The sequence below is a fragment of the Panthera pardus genome, unplaced genomic scaffold, assembly GCF_024362965.1.
Source record: "Panthera pardus isolate Hobbes unplaced genomic scaffold, ASM2436296v1 HiC_scaffold_20, whole genome shotgun sequence".
Lineage (NCBI taxonomy): Eukaryota > Metazoa > Chordata > Mammalia > Carnivora > Felidae > Panthera > Panthera pardus.
Window position 1 is genome coordinate 12,629,478 of NW_026526766.1, and position 20,256 is coordinate 12,649,733.

Sequence of the window (20,256 nt, forward strand, 5' to 3'; positions counted from 1 at the left end):
ATTAAATATGTGCATTTAAAAATGTTCTTTCCGTTTATGCCTTGCTTATGTATCTTGCTGCAAAGAGGATGGAAATGGGCTTATTACAAAGATTTGCACACAAAAATAATTTAATGAGAAGTAGGTTTAAAAATAAAGGAGAGAGGGACAGTGTGAAGGAAGAAAAAATAGTGATCTAAACTGGAGCCAGGACTGAGGCCCTGTATGAGAAAGGTGCTGGCAGACGAGACTCCAGGAATCGGCCTCTACACTTTGCAGTGACTGAAACACAGATGGAAAACATGATTCACCGTGTCCTTGAGATAAAAAGAGGTGAAGCGATCCACCAGGGGGTGTGGGTGTTTTCTGTAGCAAATATATGAAGTCCAATAAAACAGACTGACGTTGACCTACTTGTCATCACCATGTGCAGCGATTGTAAACAATGTCAGTGATAAAATAGACCGTGCAGAATAGACCTTTCTCACTGACACTCTTGATGTCACTTGGTGTGTCCATTGGATGGAAGCACTCTCCCTGGTGCAGAGAAGCAGAACTAGCCCAGACAGGAAGCTCGCGGAGATGTTTCCTCAAGGGTCCTAACAGAGAAGCCATTATGATAGTACATACAAGGGTGAGTGGCATAGTGCTATTTCTTACAGCCTACCTCAAGAGAAGTCTACGGATAACACCACAGAGCAACCTACACCATAACCTGTTTGTTGACTTGGCTAAACTTGGTAGGGTGCAATCAGGAACAGTTTTATTTTCTCTTCGGAGAGCTCTCTTCAAACAAATCCTAAAGCATTCTCCGTTCCCCACCCGTTGGCAGAGCCCATAGCTTCCCAGTCCTGTTAAGGTGTTAGACTGGTCACCTAGTTATGTGTGTTTAAAAGTCCAATCCAAATCACATCTCCAGTTTCTCAGTCAATTGAATCATCTCTCTTTCCCTCAGCTTGGGCCTCACTAACTCATAGTTTGGAGATCAGAAAAGGGAAGAAGGTTCTTTTGTTTTCTCTGTTCTACTTCCTCATCTGCCTCTTACTTCATGATCCTTAATCAGGATAAGTGGAAGAGAGATTGAAAGAAGAGCACTTGTTCAAATAGTTGGTGCTATTTCAGACTCTTTCATGGCTATTGAATGTCCTCTGTTATGACACACATCAAATTACTGGCTTTTTGGGGAACTGCATCTTACCATTTCTGACAGTGTGCTCTCTGGCTTATCTCCTGTGACCACCCCTTCTTCCCATAGCGCTTGCTCTCCACGGTATAACCCACAGAGATTTTCTGCTTGGGTTCCACCTGGCAGTCGGGGCTTGGGTCTTTCCAGGAGCCCTCGGTTCCAGCCACCTTCCCAGTCAGTGTCCATGTAGCCTTAGGTACTGATGCACTCTTGCCTGACTAAGAAGATGTGCAGCTTGATCCTACCACTGACTTCTCTTTTGTTCCTACTGCGTTACCCTGTTCTGGGACAGCGTTGCTTCCAGAAGGCATAGCGTTGAAGAGATTCAGCATTGGTCCAAAGGTAGGACAGAATCCCACTTCCAGCACTGAGTAGAAGACTCTAAGGGGGCTCTAAGAGTACACACAGCTGTGTCTGGAAGACAGGAAAGTTAAGAGGATAATTTTTTTTTTTTTTTTTTTTTTAATTTATTTTTTTTTATTTTTTAATATATGAAATTTACTGTCAAATTGGTTTCCATACAACACCCAGTGCACTTAAGAGGATAATTGAAAGACTTGTATATGTGAATACTGTCTTGGTTGGGCATAATTTATTGCCGTTTGTAATAGACAAAATGCATTTAGGGCTAGCTTTAGGAACAACTTGATGCAGACTGTGTGATCAGGAGCCAGTTTCTCTCTCCAGCCACCTCTCTGATCTGGTTTTCCTCAATTGGCTGCAATCTTCGACTCTCATCTCATGGTAGCAGGACAGTGGTAGCAACTGCAGGTCTTTCAACACTAAATTGAATGGAAAGAGATAGCTCAAACAAAAATACAAAAAGTCAGTCTCATTGGCTCTGATCGACAATGTCTTGAGGGCAAGTTACTGCCAGCCTTGTTTTTGAATCCCCAGAGGGCTTAATCTTGTACCTTGTATACTATAGATGCTCAAAAAATGTTGTTGGAATGAATTAATCAATCTATAAGCCCTCACTGATGCATATAAACAACTAGCCATTTATTTAGTAAAATCCCTAGAAAACAAGATAGTGGGGATATATCTTTTTATTACAAGAGGAGTAGAGAAAGGTCAAGAACGAATCAGCTTGAGTTCAAGTCCATTGTAATCACAATGTATTTATGTGCATTTTTCTTGGATGGGAGGAAGGTTGATAGCTTTTCTTCCATTTCTCGGAAAAATCAAAAGGGTAGTGGTAACAGATCTGAGAAGAGATACTCTCAAAGAGACCTATGCTGTGGTGGACTGCCATAGGGGAATTTTCTGGGTAACAGGCCATGGCATGGAAGAGAGGACAAAGCAAAAATAGTAAGCAGTGGAGGGACAGCGTCTCTGAAAAGCAAGAGGAGGGTCACCAGGCCCCAGGACGTACAACAGACCCATGAACAGAGTCAACCCACTCACTAGGTATGAAACTGTGAGAAAGTTATGGAAAATCTCTAAGTTTCATTTGTGTCATCTTAAAAATGAAAATAATTATAGCTACTTACCTATTTACCTGCTTCATTTGCTGGTTGAGTTTAAACCATTGAGAGTTTTGGGACCAGACTGCTGCTAGGGTTCAAATCTCAGTTCTACCCTTGAACTTCTCTAAATCTCACTTCCTTATCTGTATGTGGAATAATTAATACCTACCTCATAGGATTATGTATGTATCATTTATGTATGAGACAACATTTAAAATGTGCTTAGGATATGACCTGGTATATAATAAATGCTTAATTAATGCTGTTAATTCATTTGTTCCTTCACTCAACAAATACTCATTGAGTGTCTGTTATGTGCCGAGTTCAGTTTAGGTACTTGGAAACACAGATGAACAAAACAGGCAAAGCAATCATTTACCCTCATGGGCCTTCTCTTCTAGTAGGCAGGGGACAGACAACAAAGACTATACTTAACCATATATGATATAGTATGTTAAAAGGCAATAAATTGCTTGAGAAGGTAATCTGGAAAGAGTTGAGGTCCCTATCCTCATAGGTACTGAGAAGAAGTGTTCCAAGTAGAGGGAGCAGCCAGTGCAAAGCCCCTTGAGTGGAAGCAGGTTCAGTGTGTCCCAGGAATAGCAAGGAGACTGGTTTTGCTAAGCAGGGTGAGCAGGGGAATGAGTGCTAGGAAATGAGATCAGAAAAATAATGGTATGCCAGGCCCTAGAGGACCTTGTCATTAATCAGAAGGACTTTGGGGGTGCCTGGCTGACTCATTCAGTAGAACGTGCAACTGTTTTGTTGTTGTTGTTGTTTTGTTTGTTGTTTGTTTTTGTTTTTGTTTTGAGCCTGCAACTCTTGAACTCAGGATCATGAGTTTCACCCCTGTGTTGGGCATAGAGATTTCTTTAAAAAAAAAAATAAATAAATAAATAAAATAAATAAATATATATATATATATGTATGTATATATATATATTTATATATATATTTATATATTTGTTGTTGTTGTTGTTTTAAAGAATGACTTTGGATTTTACTTTACCTGAAGTGGGAGGACCCTGGAAGATGTTGAGCTTAGGAAGGAGGTGATCTGACCTGGCTTTGAGAGGATCACTGTGGCTGCTATGTTGAGAAAAGACTACAAAGAGAAATGGGGCAAGAGTGAAATCAGAGAGCCCCATCAGGATAAGGCGAGGCATCCAGAAGACAGTATATGGTAAAGTGAGGGTGGATTTTACCAATGACAGTGGATTGGACTAGGGTAGTAGCATGAAGGTGGTAAGAAGTGGCGAAATTCTGGATATATTTTGAAAGTAGAGCCAACAGAATCTCTTGATAGGTTAAATACGGGTGTCAGAGAAAGAGAGAAATCAAGAATGATTTCAACGATTTGACATGAGCAGCTGGACAATGGACTTGTCAACAACTAAATAGAAAAGATAGAGTGGATAGGTTTGTCGGGAAGATAAGGGAGATCGGGAGCCCAGTTTTAAATATGTCAGAATTGAGATTCTTAATAGATATTCAAGGGGAGGTGTCGAGTGGGCAGTCAGAAGTTCAGGAAAGATGACTGCTCTGGAAGCTGTTGGTATGGCCGATATTTCAAACCATGTGACTGGGAGAGAGCACTAAGGGAGTAGGAGCAGAACCAAAAGTGGACCAAGGGAGAAGCTTTTGGAGCATTCCAAAGTTCAATGGTCGGAGGAGGAAGAACCAGCAAAGGAGACCGAGAATAGCCAGTAACCCTGATGTCATTGTATGGAAGCCACTCTCACGGGGCTATGAGAAATAGGGGCTCAGCAAAGATGTCCCTGCCTTGCCTTCCTCCTCTCCATGAACTCTCCTTCCTTGGCTTTTTTATCACTCGTGGCAGTGGCTCTCACTGCTACCTCCATCACTCCCATGCCAGCCTAGTCATAGGTACCTAATCCTTTTATGTGTGTATCAATTTTATCTTCCCAACTGGATTATAAATAACTCGAGGGACGGGTATTTGGACTCAGTATGAGCTTGCTAGTGCTGCCTTCCTAAAAATACCACAAATACTGCTGGGCAGCTTCAACAACAGAAATTGATTTTCTCATAGTTCTGAGGGGCTAGACGTCCAAGCTCAAGGTGTTGACAGGGTTGGTTTCACTCTGAGGCTCTCCTGCTTAGCTGGCAGAGGCCCTCCTTACCGCTGTGTGCTCACGTTGTCTGACCTTGGCCTGTGGTGTCTTCTCCTTATCTCGTCTTATCAGGACACCAGTTATAGGATTAGGACACACCCTAACAGCCCCATTTAATTTAATTACTTCTTTAAAAGTATCTGCAAATACAGTCACATTCCAAGATACTGGGACACATACAATTCAGCCCATAACAGAGTCCCTCCCCAGCATTAGTGCTAAACAGGGAAGGAGCTGGGTGAGCCCTTCCTGCATGAAGTGGCCCTTGTCCTGCCCTTCACATCTTTCTGCTAAAATAACCTAAACTTGTTTGTACCACATTCTACCCCTTCCCCCTATACACAAAATCTGTGAAAACCTAGCAAAAGCACATTCAGTAGATACTCAATTACTCATAATTTGGCTCCTTTATCTACATTTTTCCTGGCTTATAGGGGCACATGTTAGTTAACTTGGTGTGGCTTTGTATAATGAAAATGTTATGGCGGTGTTTGCTTTGTCTCTCTGAAACTTTGACGGATGTTTCAGCTGGTTGGATGTTTCTGCAAAGACTGTAATGGCAAAAACCTCTTAATGTGTTCAGTATTCGCTCCCAGCAAATGCTTTATGCATTAAATGAAATTCTCTGGTGCACAATCAAGAGAATTCTGATTTTTTTCAGCAAATTGCTTCTAGGGTCTGCCTTCTTCTCCATTCTTTTTCTTGCTTGTTTCAAAACAAATTTTTAAAAGGTTCTCAAGGCACCTTTCCATTTTCTAACTAAAGAAAGTCTTTTACAGGTTATATCTCTTTATGCCTATCTACAATAATGCAGATGAGGCAGCAAATTTTGCTGTGGTCACCTACATATATAGCATCGGATGGAAGGTATTTTGGGTCTGTTCTTAAAATTACTGTAACAATTGTTTCACTCAGGAAATAATGTTAGCTAGTGATCATTTATGGAACATTTGCCATGTGCAGGCACTTTACTGGGAGCTTTACATCTTGCCTTAGTCAGTATGAGCTGGTCTAACAAAAATACCACAGACTGGATGGCTTACACAACAAACATTTATTTCTCTCGGTCTGGAGTCTGGAAAGTCCAACATCAAGGTGCCAACAGATTCCATGTCTGGTAAGAGACTGCTTCCTGGTTCATAGACAGCCATCTTCTTATTGTGTCCCCACATGGCCGAAGGGGCAAAGGAGCCCTCTGGGTTTTCTTTTGAAAGGGTACTTATCCCATTGTTGAGGGTTCACCCCTCGTGACCTAATCAGCTCCTAAGGGCCCTACCTCCTAATACCATTCACATTGGGGGTTAGGATTTCAACACATAAGTTTCGGGGGGACATGAACATTCATTCCATAAACACATCCTTACCACAACCTGTAAAGTTAGAGGAAGTGCCTGTTTTTCACATGAGAAAACCAAGGCTCAGAAAAGTTAAGTGTTTTTCCAGAGTCACACAGCACTAACAAGTAGAGTGGGGACAGAGTCTCAGGAATGGCAGGCTCTAATGGCCATATTCTGTCTACTCTGTCTCACCAGAGTTTCCCCGCCTACATGATACTAAGAGACCACAAATGACCAGGAACAGCTGTGACAGCTTATATGTGAAAGGCACAATACTTCATGTAGCAGCATAATCTCACCCCCAAAACCCTTCACCCAAAGAGGGGTATCTTCTTTTGGAAAGGGTATATTCAAGCTGATGGTATTTTTAGACATCTATAGAAATGCATCTAGCAGAAAGTAAATTCTTTTCTGAGCTATTTTAATGTCAGTGAACCAGTGTTGTAAATTTAACTCCCTGGCTGCAGCCTGCACACCTATCGTGTATCCTAAGCCCTGAAAGAGTGGCTTCTTTCTCTAGCCTCCAATGGCTTGAGCCATATGTGGGAGGATATATTGGCTCTCAGATCACATTATGACAAGCATCACCCCTTCAAAAATGAAAGCATGAGCCAATAAAGGCCCCGTTAAAACATTTGTTTATTTGTTAAAGCCACCAGTATCACAGGCTACATGTATATAAGATGAAACATCTTAGAACTGGGAGTGGTCATAAATTTATACAGTGCAGCATCCAGATGATCTTCATTTATTCCACTTTTTCTGAGCATCTACTGTGCCTTGTGCACCAAATAATTGCCCCTAGAATTGTAATAAGTAAAGTATTAAGAGTTCAGTTCTAGAGATGATGGAACCACATAAAGAGAAGCAGCTAGCTCTCCTTGGGAGCATGTTGATGGATGAGTGAGAGTTCACCAAGAAGAGTGGCAGGGTGAGGTAGCATCCACGTGCAAGGTATGGAACCACTAAGCAGTATGGCAGCTTCAGGGAATTCCTAAATGGTTCTACTTGGCGGGTCTAGAGGATACTGCCAGACAGGATTCCCAAGAAAGTGAAGTCCAAGATACAGGTTTGCATGCAGGTAGTATTTTTTGAGATGTGATCCCAAGAAGCAGAAATGTGGGGCAAAGGCAGCAAAGCAAGGAACCAGGGAAAGCTGATACAAGGATGCATCATGAACTTGGCCACTATTGTGTCCAACTGTTGCTTGATCCTATGGGAACTTCTGAGAAGCCATGGAGATTGCCAGAAATATTTTGGAGATTTTGGAGTTTTGCAAAGCAACCCCCTCCCCCACCAGATATCCCAGGACCTACTTTTTATTCTTAACAATTTTGGGTCAGTCTTTTGTTAGCTTCAATTGTTAATATCACCTAAGGCAGTTGTAATGTCAAACAATCATTTAACTGATTGCTTTTGACAAAAGCCCCTGGAGATAAGGCTGTTCACACAAAGTAAGGTCTACCTCAGTCAAATTAAATCGAGAGAAGCCCTGAGAATGGAACTTTTCAATAAGTTGCCAAATAGGTCAAATAATGATAATTTTCTGGGGACAGGGCTTTAGGGAGCTCCAAATCAGTTCTGCGCCTTGCAGAATGACTGTAGGCTGATGCTTTTTATGGATACTTTAGTTGTAAAGCTCTTGGTTTTCAATTATGTCTCGGGGTAGGAGTAGGAGTAGGAATAGGAGAGATTAAGACGGGATTAGGGCAGGTTAAAAGCTCATCTTTCTTAGCAAGATTGTCATTTTTCTTGAACACTCTTAGATTGCTATATGCCTTTAGTTAATTTCCAGAGTTCTGAAGAAGTTGATTTGACTATTTTTTTCCAGTGTTCTCACTGCTTTTATAGGGAAACACATTTTCAAGAGGTCCTTACTCTGTATTGTATTCCACATGTATGTAGTCCACATCCCTCCTCCAGCCTGTTTCTCTTTAAGAGACTCAAGTTCTTTCATGAACTTCTTCATCTTAATCTATTTCCTGGACATAATATAAATGCTCAAATTATTAAGTTACTAAGCATAGTTATTTTACACCTCTTAAAAGTGATCGTGCTATAGCTGGGTCACCTGTGGTCCTGTTTCTCTTGTCTGTTTTTCCCTCCACTTTGGCCCAGTTTCTTGAAATCTCTGGTGTTTGCACTGAATACTGGACATTGGGAATGAAGAATGATAGAATCCTTGATGATGAAGTTTTTTTCCTCCAGAGACGATTCAGCCTGTTCTCAAATAGACAACTTGAGACAAGCAGGTCACCTCAGTCCCATCGGAACTGGGCTGACTTGAGCAGGTATTGCTTTGCTAGACCACCCTCTCCATTCTCCCCTACCCCTAGGGTATATTCTCTGAGAGCATGCCCTGGGGGTTTATTAAGGGTCCTCCTCTTCAGTACATCCTAAACTTTAATTTTTTATCTCTTCAGCTGGTGAGATTGCTGAAAACTTTGTTCTGCATTTGGCTTCTTGGCAAGAGGCTCTTCTTGCCCTCTACTGCTTAAGCGTTCAGCACAAGCCTCAAGGGAAGATTGCCAAGTGATGGGCTCACTGTTCTGTGCCTCTCTTTTTGCACAGAACTTGGCTCTGAAGCAAGCTCTTACTGCCTTGGCAACCCTGAACTCCAGTTATTATCTTCCCAATGCAGTGGGTTCCATTGGTTTCTCTGCCTCATTTTAGCTGCTCCCTGCTTAGATTCTAAACTGAATAGGCAAATGCCCCAATAGGAACAGCAGCGGGAAGAATGTTGAATTCACTTCACTGACCTCCTTTTCCTGGGACCTTGGCACCCTCAAGTCCTTGCTGTTTGGGAAACTCTCGTGGTTTCAAAACAGGTGTTTTCTAAAATATATAGTTTTTATCCATTGTTTTTCCACTTCTTCTCAGCAGGAGTGTAGGTCTGCTCCAAATTGCTCAACCTATCCACAAGAGGATGTCTCTGGCATTATATTTTTTGGCATCATTTATTTATGAATTATTATTATACTCAAAATTTGAAGGCATTTGCTCTTCTCTTGCACACCAACCAAGCATAGTGTTTTGAATGAGATCTTTGTGTCTCTGGCCTGTTCTACCCAAGGTCTTGCTGTATCTGAGATTATGTTATCATACGGTGTTCTGTTCTTTGATGAGGGGTAGTAGGAGGAGAATATTAAAATTTACATTTATATTGCCTTTGGCTATAAACTGCTTGAAAGACTGTAATTTTCTACTTCTTTCCCTTTATAACTCTCAATCTCGTGTAGTAAATATTGGAGACGACCGACACAGTACTAAAGTAGTCCGAAAATCTTTTATTTAATTATCATGGAAACCACTTAACAATCACCTCATATTTTTTATTAAAAAGTTATTTTTATAGTAAATGTAATATTGCTTAGATGAATGTCTCTGGAATTTCTCTCCAGAAGAGAATGTGGTCTGAAAGAATAAGAAAATTTTAGTTGACTCAACAAATTAATAACAGTTCATAGATTTATAGGATGCTGAAGGTAGATAGGATCTTCTAGATCCTAAGGCAACATAGTCATTTTAAATATTAAAACACTGAAACCCACTCAAGGGAGTTTTAGGTATTATCTGCTTGGATCCTAGGATAGCAACAGCAAACCTGTGTGTGAGTAGATGTATGATTTAAACAATAATGGAATTACATCCAGAAAGATCTCTTATTGCCTGCCTTGTTGATTTACTGCTATTTTTGCATTTAGTCCTAACAATATTTGCCATGTGTCTTTTGATAATACAGGCAGTAAAATAATGGAAGTATGTAAAAATGGCAGAACCTTCTGTCCCAGACATTAGTGAAATAATACGTTCAGACTCTGGACCAGCAGCACAGTGTCTTTCTCCTTGATGACTGGAGGGTATTGGTTTGGTGTAGGTGATAACAGAATCCTTTTTGAATGCAGTGCATTCTGGGACTTTCAGAGGATATACTTGTACTTGTAGACTGCATTCTACCTTTTCGCTTCCCATCCTTCCTTAAAGCCTATCAATTTACAGTTGGAAGAACACACAAAAGAAGAAAATGGAAAGAGGAAAGGCATACAAAACTGTTTATAGACAACTGGATTAGACGGACAGAAAATATGGGTCCATTAAGTAAGAAGAGAAGCTGACAAAAGGCACAATGTGGAGATGCCAGTTTATTGTGTGTTTATTAGACTTAACACTTCATCATACATAGCAAGGGAGCTGTAGTTCCTGACTCACTAACTTGCCATGCAAGTTTTCCACAATCCAGGGTGTAGCGTGGTGTAGTCTAGTGGAAAGTGTTATGCCCAGAATTCATGATCCCCAAAGACCACTAGGGAGCCGAGTCCGATGTAAAAGCAAAAGAGCCTTTATTCGAGCTAGCTCGAGCTCAATCCCCTACCTGCACCGACGCAGCGGTGAGATACCGGGGAGAGCGAGTTTCAAAAGGACAAAGGTTTTATTGGGGCCTAGGGGCAGTTGGTGAGGTAATGGCTGTGGCCTCAGCCGATTGGCTGGGGAAGGCAGGTGAGCGGGAGGTTACTCAAGGGGAGGAGGCGTGGTCAAGGTGAAGGACACAGAACAAGATGGAGTTGGCTGGCGTAGGCCCGCCCTTTCAGAAAGACCAATGGATGCACAATGAGCTAGCTCTGCCACTGGCTCCCTGCATAGCCCGGGGCGTGATCACATGCATTCTCTGAGCCTCCTTTTACCCATATGTGAAATAAAGATAACAAAGGATGTCCCGCTACTCTCTTAGGGTTGCTGTGATGATCAATTGAGATTATATTTGTGAAAACCCTTGATACTGTATCAGCTCCACTGACATGAATGGTGTTGTTATTTTTTACAATTAGTGAAACTTTTATAAAATGTGCTGTTCTTCTCTGGGAATACTTTCTTGGATTCATTGTTCTGCCTCATCTGTGCTTTTATGAATGGAAAATCATGGCCTGTGGTTACAGATAAAATGACTTCGTAGAAACCAGAACGTTTGGTAGACCTTGAACCAATGTTTTCCAAACTACCACTGGGTAACTTAAGTGGTATGTGGATGAATAGTTTTTAATTTGATACTAATATCCATGTATAACAAAAATATATAACCAGTCCATCAAAACCATTATTTCACAGATTGATAGTATTTTTTGTTTGTTTGTTTTCATCCTAATGTGGCTTCCTATTTGAACAAATGGATTTATGTAGTAAAAGTGGCATTTGAAGAAGAACGTTAAGTGCTGTAGGTATGTGGGCAGACAAAATAAAATCATGAAGTTGGTATTTGTATGACTAAAGTTTGGGAAAATGTCCAGTGTTTAAGTCAGTCACATAGTAGAACAAGTCATTATAGCAGAACAACAACAAAGACAAAAAAACAAAAAACAAAAACAAAAATAAAAAAATCCACTGGCCCCACAACTTGACTCCTTAATTAATAAAATAACACAGGGATTTGTGAAAGATGAACCTAGACGTGCATGGAGAAGGGACAGACTCCAGAATTTGTCTTTTCGGACGGAAATGCTTCTTTTTTGCAAGACAATAAAGATAAGTTTTAAAGATCACAGGGTTTTATTGTTTATTGCAGTTTTATTAACATTTATATGATGCCATGCTGTCACAATGCTTCTAAACAATTGTTTTAGTTGCCCTAGCGTTTAGAGGGATTTTGTGGCCCAAAGACAGAGGGATAAGTAAATCAGTAGATAACTATCTAGTTTAGTGAGAAAATGCCTTCACCTGTAACTCCTAGCTTCTGGAGTCTACCAGTGAGTAGATTAAAAGTCCTTCAGGCCCTCCTCCCCACACCTACATTCTAGAAAAGCAACTATTCATCATTTTCTTAACAATTTCCAGAGGGAGAGACACCATCCATTTCTTTTGTGACATTGTTTAATGTTTCAGTAAGTCTTCCATGTTTCTGGCAATTAAGGTAGAAGTCTTCTTCATTTCTAAGAGTACTCCCTCTTGTGTGATAGAAATATCAAGAGTGGGGGTGCCTGGGTGGCTCAGTCAGGTAAGCATCTGACTCTTGATTTCAGCTCAGGTCTTGATCTCAGGGTTATGAGTTTAACATATGCAGGGTATGAAGCCTATTAAAAAAAAAACTATCTACCTATCTATCTATCTATATATCTCCACACACACAATAATACACACACACACACACACACACACATATCTCAAGAGTGCATTAAAATACCAAATGATCTGTATTTATAAAGTTATGCTGTCAGACAAAAGAAAATCACAACTATATATTTAATGTGTTATTTATAGAGCTAAAATTTACTAGCAGTTGTATTCAAGTCCTTGTCTTTTAAGAATTATAGTAGCTGAGGGGCACCTGGGTGGCTCAGTTGGTTAAGCATCTAATTTCGCTCAGGTCATGATCTCGCAGTTCAAGATTTTGAGCCCTGTGTCGGGGGCTCTGTGCTGACAGCTCAGAGTCTGGAGCCTGCTTCCGATTCTGTGTCTCCCTCTCTCTGCCCCTCCCCTGCTCACACTCTGCCTCTCTCCCTCTCTCTCTAAAAAAAAAAAAAAAAAAAAAAGAATTGTAGTAGCTGATATCCAGACACGTGAGAATGATACCCAGCTAGTCTGTAACTATCTGAGAAATTAGCTCCAAAATATCAAAATCTCCAATGTCCTTCAATCTTTTTATAATTGATCTTATCACTCTAGTTTCTGATGTTGTCAAGTCCTACTTACACACAGAAAGCTTCTTGGCAAGCTTTTGTTAAAAACTGATAATATTTACATCACACAGAATTTACCACTTTAATCATTTGTAAGTTTATAGTTAAGTGGCAGTAAGTACATTCACACAGCTGTGCTGCTGTCTCCGCCCTCCATCTCCAGATCTCCTTTCCCCAAACTGAAACTCTATACCCATTAAACAATAACTATCCATTTATGGCAAGCTTTAAAAATCGTTTGGAAGGTATCGTAAAACAACAATTTTAGGGAGACACATTTAACTGTTGTTCTGCCCAAAGTACTGATGTCTTTTTTTTCCCCGATTGTTAAAAATCCTCGTCAGCTTAATGAATGCAGCTTAGCTGTTCATTCTACGTGGCTCGTACAGGCCACTCGAGCTCCTTCCCAGCCCTGGTGAAAGGGGGCAGACACCAGGAACGAAGGAACAGCTGCCTCACCGTTCCAGATTATGAATCCGGGGTGTATCTCAACACATCACAGTTGCCGCACAAAGAACAGATGGGACCCCGATCTCCCAGTAGACCCACTGGAACCCCGTCTTGAATGTTAAACAAGGACCCACGAAGAGAAAGTGATTTCACTTAATACTCCCTTCCACAGATTGAAATCCTTCATGTGTAGGAACACGTGAGCGGGTCTGAGGTTTCAGCACTGGGGCTTCCTGGCTCCCATCCAGAGCTTTTGTTCCCTGAAACAGACAGCATTTGGAGTTATAATGTGGCAAAGCTTGTCAACACATGGGGCTTTTCTCTGCTTTCCAAACACATGTGAGACAGACTGGCTCTCAATGAAGCTCTGATCTTTTCTGGGGAAAGGAAATGTCTCATGCAAGTCAAAAAAAAAAAAAAAAACAACCATATTTGGAATCAAGAGGAATAATTGTGCATCAGAGAGACAGATTCTGATCAGTTGGCAAATATGGTGACATTGTAGTATAGATGTTGATCTAGAATGGTTTACATGGGTATTACATTATGGAATATATGTATATGGGATATATGTACTTACAATAGGAACCGTATCAAGGATTTTTGGAAAGACCCACGTTACTCAAGAAAAATAGACTGGTGTCAGCGTCCCGGAAAGACACAAGGCATTGTACTTACGTTCCCCTGGATGTTACGTCTCTCTTCCAAAAGTGAGATGATTACACAGCTCAAAAGCCTGGGAGATTTCCTTTCATACTTTATGGCCCGAAACACAAAGATCTCCGGAACCGGAGACCTGGGGTAATGGTTTCAGCCTAATATTTGAGACCCAGAGGTGCATGAGCTGAAGGCATTTCCAGAGTAATGCTTCACCCACTGGAGGCTAAATGGCTAGTGCTTTGTACCCCAAGAAGAAAAAATTTAATTTAATCCTGGAGATGATTAGAGGTTTCCCTCCCTCCAGGACCTCAGACTAATTCTGCTCAGGACTCCTACTGCTATCAGTAGGACAGACACTGTCATCACTAGAGGGAAGGTGCTCCTTAGGTCATTTCACACTCGTGATGGACCCATCGCTTCCTTTCCATCCTGCAAAGATGTCGTGTCTCAGAGCCCAGTCTCCACTTTCCATTTTCCCAAAGACACTGTCCTTCAGAGTAGCCTCCTTCCCCTCCCTCACTGGGCGGCTTATCTTTCACCAAGGTCCTTCACTTCAGATTCAAATGGGCCTTCTGAGAGCCCAAAGCCAGATACAAAAGTTCTTTTTCTTTGATTTTCTTCTTATTTTTTTTTGGAGGAAATGTTGTTTAGGTTAAACATGTATTAAGGTAGGATTTCAGGGCACTATGCCATTAATTTATGTATAGGATAGCATGGGATGCCTTTGTGCATAGCTAGGTGACAAACCATGGTCATTTTCATGTTTTGGCCTCATTCTTAATGGAATTCAATGAAATACATCCTTCTATTAGGCTGATGTAGATCTGTATTTTGTTTCATCCAGCCTCGCTTAAGTTAGAAATGCTAAAGAAAAGAATTATAGAAGTTCCTTTCGTTGCTGAAAATGCAAAAACCCCAGTATTCTTACATAGCAATTTTCTTGCCAGTGAAAAAAATGAAGGTAACAATGTACAAAAATGATTGTGTGTGTGTGTGTGCGTGGTGTGTGTGTGTTTGGTTTAAAAAATACATTGGATGACATGGAACTAGTTTGAGAATATTTGCTTTGATATCACTTTAATTTTATCAAAACTTGTATTTGTTTTACTTTTGCCTTGGAGCGTCCTGGTCAAGTGCATGTCTCATTGCCAAGCCCCTCACAAAACTGGACATATAGTTTGGCCTTGGCCCAACTGGTTTGTGGCTTAGAGCTGGTGAAGAAAATGCATTCGTTTGTTCATTCATCAAATACTTATTGAGTATATACTATGTTCCATGCACTGCTCTAGGAGCTGTAGGCATAGCAGTGAAGTAAACAGGAAAATGTCTCTGCCTTTGTATGTTCTAGGGAAGGGAGATGGACAAAAAAAAAAAAAAAAAAAAGTACAGTATGTTAAGAGGCAATTAAATGCTATGGAAATAATAGAGTGTAGGAAATGAGTACCAGAGGCAGGTTGAAGTTTGAAATAGTGTAGTCAGAATGGGACCAGTGGAAAAGGAAATATCTGAGCAAAGACTTAGAGATGATAAAGTGAGACCTGAGATTAAATGGAGGGAAAGCCATTCCAGGCAGAGGCATTAGCACATGCAAAGGCCCTGAGGTAGTAGCATACTGACTATATTCCAGGAAAGGTAAACGGACCAGTGTGGCCACACAACACAGAATGAGTAAGGAGAGAGGCAGTAGGAGAGGAAGGTGGTAGAAATAAGAGGTAAGAGAATGGACAGGAGGTTATAGGGCCCTAAAAGCCATTCCCAGGCCCTCGGCATCTACTCTGAGGGAAATGGTGAACCAATGGAACGTTTTGAGCAGAGGAGTGGTAAGATTTAGCGTTTGTTCATTATGGGTACTATGTTGGGATTAGATTGTAGAGAACAAGGGTAGACACAGGCGGACTCACAGGTAAAGTGTTGGATTAATCCAAGTGAGAACTAACAGCAGCTGGGACCAGGAGGTAGCAACGGAGGTCATGAGAAGAGAAATGACTAGAGTCCGTCCTATTTTGAAGGTAGAGCTGACAGGAGCTCCTGATAGCCTGGATGTGAGATGTGAGGAGAATAGGGGTGGGTGCAGGACTTCCAGGTTTGGGACCTGGCCAACCAGAAAGGATGCAGTAGGTTTTAGGGTAAGGCTGTTAGGAGCTGAGTTCTGAAGGTGTTCAGCTGGAGACGTCCACTTGACCATAAAGGGAGGTGTCCATTAGGCGGTTTGAATAAACACGTCTGGGTTTCAGCAAAGGGGTTGGAAATTTAAATTTGTGATACAACATATGTAGCATTAAAAGCCACAAGACGAGGGGCGCCTGGGCGGCTCAGTCGGTTGAGCCTCCAACTTCGGCTCAGGTCATGATCTCACAGCTTGTGGGTTCGAGCCCCACATCCAGCTCTGGGCTGGCAGCTCAGAGCCCTGCTTTGGATTCTGTGTCTCCCTCTCTCTCTGCCCCTCCCCCGCTCATGCTCTGTCTCTCTCTGTCTCAAAAATAAATAAACGTTAAAAAAAATTTTTTAAAGCCACGAGACAAGCTGAGATCACCCGATGAGTCAGTAATCAGTAAGAATAGTGCAGTTCCAGACCTGGGGCTTGGAGCACTCCAAGAGGGCAAGAGGTCAGAGTAGAAAGGGTGGACCAGCAACGGGGTGGCCAGTGAAGTGGGAGAAAAACCAGAAGAGTACAGTGTCCTGGAAACCAAGTTCAGAAAGTACTTCTGGGAGGCAGCAGTGATGTATTATGTTCAAGTGCTGTGGAGGAGACAAGAATGACGAGGACTGAATACTGATGGTCGGTTTCGGGATGAGGACGTCATTGGTCAACACTCCAGAAACACTGGAAGTATCATTTCTAATACTTAAAAATATTTTTAAGTCTTTATTTATTTTTGAGAGAGAGACAGAGTGTGAGCAAGGGAGGAGCAGAGAGAGAGGGAGGCACAGAATCCAAAGCAGGCTCCGGGCCCTGAGCTGTCAGCACAGAGCCCGAACCCACTAACCATGAGATCATGACCTGAGCCGAAGTCAGACGCTCAACCGACTGAGCCACCCAGGTGCCCCTCTGATATTTTAAAGGAGATCACGGGGATGACGGTTGATGAAGGCCGCATCCCGTGACTCTGATGGCACGGTTTTGCAGGGCAACACCTTTACTGAGTGGAACCCTGGGGAAAAGGGTTGCACGGGGCATACAATCTGACCGGACGCACCTAAGCGGAACTCTTTCTACCCACTGGTTTCCTAACCTGTGGGACTTCTTGGCCCTGTGTTTGTGGAAGTGGCAGAGAGGGAAAGGAGGAATGCCCTGAAGGCGCACAGATGGAGATATTTCTGATCAATTCTGGCTGGAATATTTCAAGCCCTTCATTTTGGGAAGTGACTAGAGCTAATTGATTGAATGTCAAATTGTAAAGAAAGATGCCTAGAAACCATTTCGTTTGTGTGTGTTATTTGCATTGTCTTTCTTTTTGCCCTCAGTGTGGCCATTAATTTCTGCATGAAATAATAACAGACATAACACCATGTAAAGATTATGTTTTACATCACGTACATAAGAAAATCGATATTGGCCAAGAAGACAATAAAAATGCATGCCAGGGTGCCTGGGTGCCTCAGTCGGTTAAGTGTCCGACTCTTCATTTCGGCTCAGGTTATGATCTCATGGTTCGTGAGTTCGAGCCCCTCACCTGGCTCTGTGCTGACAGCGCAGAGCCTGCTTGGGATTCTCTCCCTCTTTCTCTGTCTCTCCCCTGCTTGCTGTCTCTCTCTCTTTCTCTATCTCTGTCAAAATAAATAAATAAAAAAAAATAAAATGAGTCTCAGGGATACAGAATTATATCACTAGTGCATTTATCTACGAGTTACTCTTCATATATTGCTTTATTTCAGTAGCTGGATGGTAATTATCTGACATTAACTAGCTCTGTTGGGGGCTGTGGCTGATTTGTAGCTATGTCCAGTTTCTGTGGGATAAGTGGGACATCCATCATGTCCCATTTCAGACCACCAACATGAAGTCATTTGGACCTACCCGCAAAAGTCACACAGTGGACTTGGGAGCCAGTGGAAGCTGGTTCGAGCACACCCTTGTTTTATTAATGTGCAGACAAATCTTGTTTCTGTCTGAAACCAGCAAATTAAAAAGAAATTAAAATTAAGAAAGGAAAATGGAAATGTTATATAATTAACATTATAGTTATATTATATATATAATTATAATATATGTAAATATTTATAAAGGTAGTTTTAATCCTTATTTCAAAATGATGAATGTAGGTTCAGAGACGATAATCCCTTGGTCCAGGATCAAATCTTAGAATCAAGACTTGAACCCAGACCTACTAGACTACAAAATCCATGCTCTCTCCCCTAAACCAATGTCTGGAAGCTCCAGAACGTTATCCATGAATCAGTAGGATAAATTCTCTATGGTAATCACCATTTCAGTGGCATAATACTAGTATTATAGTAACAACATTAACTATATCCTCTATACAAAACTGAATTTTAAATTACTAAATGAAAAAAAATATTTTGATGGGTCACATTTTGTAGCATATGTATTCCTCTTGGATTACACATACTCCCCCAAATTATAAAACCCTTCATCAGTATGGTGGTCAGGTCATGCATTTGTTCCAGTTTGTTTCCAGGAACGCTACTCAAAAGAGAAAGCAGGAAAGATACCTTGTGGTGGTGGTTGTTCTTTCTTAAAAAACAACATCTTTTTAATGTTTATTTATTTTTGAGGGAGGGAGAGAGACAAAGAGTGAGCAGGGAGGGGCAGAGAGAGAAAGAGACACAGGATCTGAAGCAGGCTCTGGGACTCTGAGCTGTCAGCACAGAGCCCGATGCAGGGCTCTAACTTGTGAACTGCGAGGTCTTGATCTGAGCTGAAGTCTGACGCTTAACCGACTGAGCCACCCAGGCACCCCATGGTTTTTATAATAATACCTGGTTTTACAGTGTGGAGGTTCCTCAAAAAATTAAAAATAGACCTACCCTATGACCCAGGAGTAGCACTGCTAGGAATTTACCCAAGGGATACAGGAGTGCTGATGCATAGGGGCACTTGTACCCTAATGTTTAGAGCAGCACTTTCAACAATAGCCAAATTATGGAAAGAGCCTAAATATCCATCAACTGATGAATGGAAAAAGAAATTGTGGTTTATATACACAATGGAATACTACGTGGCAACGAGAAAGAATGAAATAATGGCCTTTTGTAGCAATGTGGATGGAACTGGAGAGTGTTATGCTAAGTGAAATAAGTCATATAGAGAAGGACAGACACCATATGTTTTCACTCCTATGCGTATCCTGAGAAGCTTAACAGTAGATTGTGGGGGAGGGGAAGGAAGAAAAAAAAAGTGGTTAGAGAGGGAGGGAGCCAAACCATAAAAGACTCTTAAAAACTGAGAACAAACTGAGGGTTTATGGAGGGTGGGAGGGAGGAGTGGGTGGGTGATGGGTATTGAGGAGGGCACCTGTTGGGATGAGCACTGGGTGTTGTATGGAAACCAATTTGACAAAAAATTTCATATTAAAATAATAATAATAATGCCTGGTTTTATATTTGCTCTCCAGGGTACTACATGTACATCGAGGCCTCCCACATGGTGTTTGGACAAAAAGCACATCTCTTGTCCTGGCCTCTGAGAGGAGTCACCGGAAAACACTGCTTGACCTTTTTCTACCACATGTATGGAGCAGGGACTGGCCTGCTGAGTGTTTATTTGAAAAGGGCAGGCGATAGTGAAGAGTCCCTCTTATGGCGAAGAAGAGGCGAACAGAGCATTTCCTGGCTACGGGCACTGATCGAATACAGTTGTGAGTCCCAGCACCAGGTAAGCCAAAGGGGAGAAGAACGAAGTGAGAGCAAATGTTCCTGTGAGCTTCTGATCTGTCTTTTTCTTGCTACCAAAGAGAATGTTCTGTTCTGTTTTCAGGGTCATAGATAAAGACAGTACATGTTTAAAAGTAAACATAATTAGTCTCTATTGATTAAATCTAGGCAGTGAATGGGAGATTAGGCGGCGAGAAAAGGCTTTGGGTATTTACGCATAAAGTGATTTTTGCAACTCAATGATGAAAGGGTAGCTATTTTTGTCTTGGCACATTCTGAATGTCAAGTGTATTCTCTGCGTCCTGCACGTCTCCCAAACAGTCTCCTTTTCTTCTAAACATGGTATTACCTAATTAGTATTTTCCAGCTGTGTCTTTCCCTCGTCATTACCCACACACGAGGGCTTTGGTTGCAAGCCTCTGTTTAAGAGTGCATGGTCCGCAGTCAATTATTAAGCCTCTGTCTGCATGGCTTTAGAAGAAACTGAGTCCCGGTCCCAATTCCTGAGTCTTGCCCTGGGTTTTCTCGTGTACTGTA

The 20,256-nt window shown here is 41.6% G+C and overlaps 1 protein-coding gene across 7 annotated transcripts in view; it reads left to right on the forward strand.

Moving 5' to 3' along the window:
• MAMDC2 (MAM domain containing 2) overlaps nt 1–20,256 on the forward strand; it is a 402,628-nt gene that overhangs the window by 375,586 nt on the left and 6,786 nt on the right. For 6 of the 7 annotated variants that reach the window (XM_019463631.2, XM_019463629.2, XM_019463628.2 and 3 more), the window contains one exon: nt 19,461–19,720. In XM_019463631.2, coding sequence (XP_019319176.2) covers nt 19,461–19,720 — 260 coding nt within the window. Of the gene's footprint in view, nt 1–19,460; nt 19,721–20,256 lie in introns of those variants that run through there. The other variant, XM_019463632.2, reaches the window with a different exon arrangement.